Here is a 7,268-nt window from a genome sequence, read left to right as displayed (position 1 = left end):
TATTTTTGGATAAGATTCATATCCAAATTTCCAGCAGATGGGTTTTACACACTGCTGCTTGCATGAAGGAAGGGACTGGTGCTTGGCAAATGTATTTAATTTCTTTATGTGCTATACTCTGAGCATTCACTGTTCATTAAAATGCATAATATAGATAGTACACAATAAAGGACCGCTCGTTCTAACTCGACTCCACCAGCAAATATAATGCAGATCACAAAATGAACCCTCCAACCCTCAGCTTGCCTCTGGACCAAAAGCCTGGAAAATGATGAGATTGCCGCAAAAGCATTTTAAAACAAGCTTTCTTGTGTTAAAACTGATTTATCTGCCGTACCCTGTTTTAAGAAAATGTAAACTTTGGGCTGCTATGGCAGTGTAGCCGAAATACTACTCCTAATTTAAACTTACACAGCACTTTCCCTCCAATGATTTGAAAGCACTTTATAAAGATTACCACCATATTACAGATGGAGGAGGGTAAAGCACAGAAAGATAAAAGGCATAACTTAAAATCCACTGAAGTCAATATTCTTATGTGGTTTGTGATCAGGCCCAAAAGGTATGTCTACGCCTCAGCGGGGAGAGTGCTTCCCAGCCTGGGCAGACAGACTTGCACTAGCTCCGCTCCAGCTAGGACTCTAAAATTAATGTGGATGTTGAAGCACAGACTAGCTGTTCAAATATGAGTCCACCCAGCTCCGAGCTCAGGTGACTAACCTGTGCCGCCACCCATGCCACGATGTCCACACTGCCATTTTAGTGCGCTATTTCAAGCGGAACTAGCTTATGTCTGTCTGCTCATGCAGGGAGACGTACTCCCAGCTAGTGTGAACATACCCTAAGTGATTTGCCCCAAATCACGTAGAAAGTCTGTACTATAATGAGGATTAGAATCCAAGTTCCTGATTTCTGGCCCTGTATTCACTACACTAGATCACCCTGCAGTACATGACAGGAAGAATAAAAGCATAAAATAAAAGAGGGCCTGACCAAAGCCCATTGAAATGAATGGAAAGACCTCCCCATTGACTCCAATGGGCTTTGGATCATGCTCTTGATTCTATCCTCACCTGATATTGGTCCATTTCCATAATCTCCAGCGAAAGTGTCTGGATGACTTTTTTGTTCTGTAAGGAGAGAGAATCGGAAACTTTACAAACCTTATCCTGAAGCACCCCTACATTTCTCATAAAGCTCTTCAGGGCCAATCCTAAATTCTGCAGGTCTTCTGAATGAAGTAATATCCAGCTCTCTTCCCCTGAAATGACATTCTCTCCTCTGGCCATCTGCCCTGTATCCCACTCCAGATCTTATGAGAATGCAGCATGTATCGAACTACCCAACCCTCCAAAAGAAGAGGTGTCTCTGGATGCTGAGAAGTGGGGTGACAAAGGTCTAGAAAGGAGACAAGTAATCTGGTCTTAGGTATAGTGGTAACAAGAGGATGCCCAAAGCTTGGAGCCCCTTCAAATGCAAAGTTTGGGGCTTTTCCTGAAGTACTGGGGTGATAATGGGAAGATGGAAGAACAGGAAAGGAGGCAACAGGTTGGGAGGGAATTAAAACTCATTCTGGTTTCATTCTCACCTGCTTGTGTACCAGAAGCTTCTGCCCCTTCCATGGATCCCAGACTATAAGAGAAAATCAAATGGACAAATGTCTCAGGCGAGTCTCTTTGAAAGCAGCTGTCTCCCCATGGTGGCCTGTGGGGGAAGAACAGAGCAGCAGGTGAGGAGGAGTTTTCAAACACCCAGTAACTGTTTAGAATCCTAGGGCAGCCAGGTTCCGAGTCTCACACGGTACCCAGCTATGGGAAAACATAAAAGCCTCACAGTCAATAGACACACACATACGCACTGGCCGGGACTCAAGCTTTCAATATTTCCTTGCTTGGTGACAGATGCGGGGGAAGTATTACATTTGGCTAGGTATGTGTTGCTGATTGCTATATTGGCTGGATTATTTCAGTCTAGCACAGCAGCTTTGCCAATGGCTGCAGTTCAGACTCTCTTTCTAAATCTCCAATCCTGCCTAAACTCTTATGCACATATGACCCACACAGAGTGTCACTTCTGTACCACATTGTTGAATCCTCACATATTCTTGGGCATGTATTCTTCTTTCAATAATCATCAATTCAAAAATAATTGTCCTCTATGATAATTTGTGACCTAAAACAAGAGAGTATTGGGAAACAATTTATCTTAAAGATTGCCGAATCACATTGTTAATACATCATTTTAAATCCTTAGCTCTCCCATCTCTGCCACATACCAACTATCACTACTCAGGTTTTTTTCAACAAATATATTACTATTTTCAATCCCTCTAAAATATCTGTCCAGAGCAGGATGTTTCAACAGAAGCTGAAGATAGGTCCTATCCTCCTACCCTGGTCTGAAAAAAAAACAAAACAGAAAACAAAACAAACAACCCCCTGCCCCCAATGTATTGCTTTTGAATGCCGTTTAGATGTTTTTAGTAGTATCTTCTTTGTTATTGCTTGGGACCGCTCATCTGGCAAGTGACCTGACCACAGGTGATTGCTATTATTTTTTAGTTACACAGGAGATTCACATAATAGGCAACTGGATAACCACCTGCTTGGAGTTCATATGCCAGCTATACTTTGTATAGGCCAGGATTATGGCTTGTCTGTAAAGCTGGGTGGGTGTTTTAAGATAGGCATTGGCAGGAAGGGGTACTGCTGGTATTTTCAGCATTTTTAAAGCTACCTGTGGATTTGGGGGCTGCTAGACTTTAGAATTTACAATAGCAATAGTTGTACAACATTCTCACATAACTGGGAGCAAAACTAAGGCGCAGAGTTATAATTTTGATAACTACTAGGAGAGCAGTATGACCAAGGGTGGGTTGAATGCTCAGTTGCTTCAAGCATTCTTTGTTACTTACTGGAAAAAGCATGTAATCAATAGACACTGTATTTGGATTAGTTTTCCAGATAAGGTTAATTAGATTTGCTTCCAGACACTTACTAATACAGATAATAATAATTAGCACTTTGATAGCACTTTACATTTTCAAAGTGCTACAGAAACATGAATTAATCAATCCGGACAATGCCCCAATTTTTCTCCTTATTTTGCACATGTTGAAACTGTAACACTTTGAAATTAAGCAACTTTCCCAAGGTCACGAAGTGAGATAGTGGTTGAAACTTGAATTAGAACCCAAGAGAAAGGGTGGTGCTGTGATTAAGGCACTGGTCTGTGATTCAGCAGATCAGAGTTTGATATCTGACTCTTTTATAGCCTTCCTATATGACTTGAGCAAGTCACTTACTCTAGTCTCTCTGCACTTTGATTCCCCATGCATAAAATAGAGACAATATTTCTCTTATCTCATAAGGGTGTTGTGAGGATGTCTATTGATGTTGTGAAGTGCTCACATACTACAGTAATGGAGGTCATATAGGTAGACAGACATATAGATTTCCTATCTCATGAGTCAGTAGTTGTGGTAGATTAGAGCTCAATCCGCCCTAGACCACACTTACTTCAGTTAAGAAGTACTTAACACTTTCAGGACACTGCACAGTGGAGCAAGCCAGGCAATGGTGCCTTGGTATTTACATATTTAGGATGCCTCCAATTCTTTGATCATTGGGTACCAATCTCCACAGCCAGCCTTAAAGGATTATGAGAGGCTCCCTGATGGGGGGGAGGAAAGGGGGCAATTGCCTAGGGGCCCGGGTGATTTAAAAGGACCCGGGGGCCTCGGCCACCGGCAGCACAATGGGGCTAAGGCAGGCTGCCTGCCTGCCTGCCCGCCCTCACTCTGTGCCGCTCCTGGAAGTGGTCAGAATGGAGCAGGGGATAGGGGGTCTCTGCGCGCTGCCCCCACCCTGAGAGCTGACTGGGGGCCAGGAACTGCAGCCAATGGGAGGGGCAGGGGCGCTGCCCACAGGCAGCGGCACAGGGCCGCTGTCAAAGGCATGTGCTGGTTGCTTTCAGGAGCCGCCCAAAGTAAGCGCTGACCCCCTGCCCCCCAACCCCCTGCCCCAGCCTAGAGACTGCACGCTGCAACCAAACTTCCTCCCAGAGCTCACACCCCAGACTCCCTCCCGCAACCAAACTCCCTCCCAAAGCCCATACCCCCCCTACACCCAAATTCCCTCCCAGAGTCTGCCCCCTACCCCTTCTCCCGCACCTCAGCCCCCTGCCCCAGCCTGGTGAGAGTGAGGGTGGGGGAGAGCAAGAAACATAGAATCATAGAATATCAGGGTTGGAAGGGACCTCAGGAGGTCATCTAGTCCAAACCCCTGCTCAAAGCAGGACCAATCCCCAATTTTTGCCCCAGATCCCTAAATGGCCCCCTCAAGGATTGAACTCACAACCCTGGGTTTAGCAGGCCAATGCTCAAACCACTGAGCTATCCCTCCCCCCAAACAGAGGGAGGGGAGATGGAATGAGCTGGAGGGGGGCCTCAGAGAAGGGACAGAACAGGGAGGTGGCCTCAGGGCAGGGCAAGGGTCTTTGGGTTTGTGCAATTAGACAGTTGGCAACCCTACCGGGCAGGCATCTGCAAACCCTGGCCATGCCAGAAGAGCGTGCCCAGCACCAGCCAGCGCAGGCTCAGCACTGCCCAAGTGTCAGGTGGACTGTGGGGGCGGTTTGTGCGTGCGTGGAGGCCCATTGACTGTTCTGCCCTGGGGCCCAGAATTGCTGTCGGCGGGCCTGGATTATGGGGTGCATTGCCTTCATTGCTGCAGCAAATGCCCCAGGCCCCCACCCCAAAGGGAGAAACTTGGCCCCTTCAGCAGGAGAGGCCTCCACTCCCAAAACAGGAGGGAGTCTCCCCACCCCAAAATGAGAGACCTTCCCCCCAAAACAGAGAGTCTCCCCGCACAAATAAGAGCCCCGCAAAAACCCTGAGGGATTTTCCCTCCCCAAATATGAGCCCCTTTCTAAGAAAGCCTCCTTCCACATGAGAACCCTCCCCGCACCAAAAATTCCTCCATTCCCCAGCCTGAATGGACTCTCCCAGCTCCTAGAGGGGGGTGGGGGAGGGGCAGGCTCCTAGGGATGACAGCACCTCCCTGCCCCAATACCATTAGAAACGCCTCCTCCCCCTTCTCCACTTCTGGCCTCCCCTTGGAGAAGCTCTGCCCCGCCCTGGATACCCGCCCCGCCCATTTTCAAAAGCCACGCCCACTACAATATCCGCCCCGCCCCTCCTCCCTAGAGAAGGCTTGTCTCGTCTCGTCTCACGGGATCCCCGCCCCGTCTCCGGGGAGGCTCCGCCCCCTCGTGGAAGCCCTGCCCAGTCTGGGGAAAATGTGAAGGAGAGTGGGTTTCACTTCCGGAGCGCCCTGTTGCCCCCCCCTTCCCGCGGGCTCACTTCCTGTGTTGTCGGGAAAGGTGGGCGTCCCTGTTTTTGGTGCTGCTGCTGGTGCTGCCGCCTCCGCCGGAGAGAGGGTGGGAGTTGAGGTCTCATGGAGCCGCAGCTGTGAGGAGCCCCCGGCCCGGACCCGCTGTGGGAGCCGGGCGGAGGCTGGACACGGGAGCCGCCGGAGCCGGAGGAGATGGACAAATTGACCATCATCTCAGGATGCCTCTTTCTGGCCGCCGACATCTTCGCCATCGCGAGCCTGGCGAACCCGGACTGGATCAACACCGGGGAGTCCGCGGGTGAGGGGCTGTGCGGGCCTGGAGCGGATCGACGGCGAGGGGTCTGGGTGCAGCCGGGTGGGGGGGCCGGAGTGGATCAAACCCAGGGCTCCGGGGGGGGTGAGGGGGCCCGGACTGGGTAAGCAGCAGGTGAAGGGGACTGGGGGAGCTGGATCGCTTCTTACTGGGGAGTCTGTGGATGAGGGGGCTGGGGGACTTGGGCTGGAACTGGGAACCTGCGGCGGGCGGGGACGCAGGGCCACTTGGGGTGGGTCAGCACCACAGAGCCTGTGGCTGAGGGGCTGGGAGGCGGCGGGCACAACCTGAATTGACACTAGGAACCTTTGGATGAGGAAGCTGGGGGACGGGGACTAAGTCACAGGGAGCAGTCAAGGTGGAGTTGAGGGGACCCTGCCTAAATGAACATGAGTGGGGAGTTCCCAGATGAAGGAGGCCGGTAGTTCTGAGTATTGGTGGAACCTGGACTAGATCAGCTTTGGGGAGTCTGAGATGAGAGGGGGTTGGACTGAGGTACTGCAGAGTCCAAGCGGAGATGGTGATACTCTAGCTGGTCGGGGCAGGATATATTCTGGTGGAAATCTGTAGGAGAAGAGCTCGAGGGACATGGGGCAGGTGAGTCTGGCCAACACTGGTCTGGATTAATGGGAGTAGTCTATGGATTGGGTGAGAGATTCTGTGAGAGGAGAATCTGCAGGTGAGAGATTCTAGGGCACTGTCTGGCCAATTTGAAATGGATCAGTATTGGGGGAAATCTGTGTGCGTAGCTAGGCAACCATACTGGATTAAAAATGCTGAGAGATGTAGACAAGAAGCCAGTTTGGTTTGGATCAGCGCTGGAATATTTCTTGATGAGATCTCAAGTGGGATCAATCCTGGGTAGTCCACAATAAAAGAGTACAGATGGTTCAGCCTGACCAGCCCAGACTGGATCAAGACTCTCCGAGAATACTGGCCTGGTTGAATTGGACTGGGATAATAACAGTAAATTCACATTGAGAAAACCTTGGGATAAGGGGCAAGATGGACCCTGATCTGTCAACCCAGTCTGACTGAATCTTGTGGAATATTCTGGGTATCTGTCTTCTCCTATATAGCTGTGCACAAATACAGAAACTCTCTGAAAAGTCACTTTAATACTATCTATGTAGCAAAAGCAAAACAAACGAAGTTGAAACACTTATAAGCTAAATGGACAGATAGTACCACTACTTGTTTCTACACTGAATTTTAGTCACCATAGACAGTGAATATAGAACAGTCTGTTTTTTTATTTATAATTAGTTTCACTTTTGGGGTCTCTGCTGTTGTGTTTGTATTTTTAATGTTGGAATTGATCTTTAGATCTCATTTTGCCTCCTCCCTATTTCAAAATGTTCTCGGCATGATGTTTTTAAATCTACTTTTAGGCTTAAACCTATGTTTTGTTTTGTAATATTTGACATTGTTCCTTTAAAGGAGGATTTTTCAAGTGTCTTTATAGGCAAAAGCAATTGCAATATTTGCAAAAATACATAGTTTTATTACAGTTCATCTTGGCTATTGGATGGGGCTGGGCTTGTCCTGGTGAAATGGACAGGAAGACAATAGAAGGGTTTTTCTTCGATCTTGCACCCAAA

General features: G+C 48.7%; 1 protein-coding gene across 2 annotated transcripts in view; it reads left to right on the top strand.

Moving 5' to 3' along the window:
* Positions 1-5,307: 5,307 nt before the first annotated feature.
* Positions 5,308-7,268, top strand: part of MOSMO (modulator of smoothened) — a 50,548-nt gene continuing 48,587 nt past the window's right edge. For both annotated transcript variants that reach the window (XM_073362201.1, XM_073362202.1), the window contains exon 1: positions 5,308-5,652. In XM_073362201.1, the coding sequence (XP_073218302.1) occupies positions 5,547-5,652 (106 nt within the window). In that variant the 5' untranslated portion in view covers positions 5,308-5,546. The remainder of the gene's footprint in view (positions 5,653-7,268) is intronic.

This window comes from Lepidochelys kempii, chromosome 10, assembly GCF_965140265.1.
Source record: "Lepidochelys kempii isolate rLepKem1 chromosome 10, rLepKem1.hap2, whole genome shotgun sequence".
NCBI lineage: Eukaryota > Metazoa > Chordata > Testudines > Cheloniidae > Lepidochelys > Lepidochelys kempii.
This window is presented reverse-complemented; position numbering and strand designations above follow the sequence as displayed.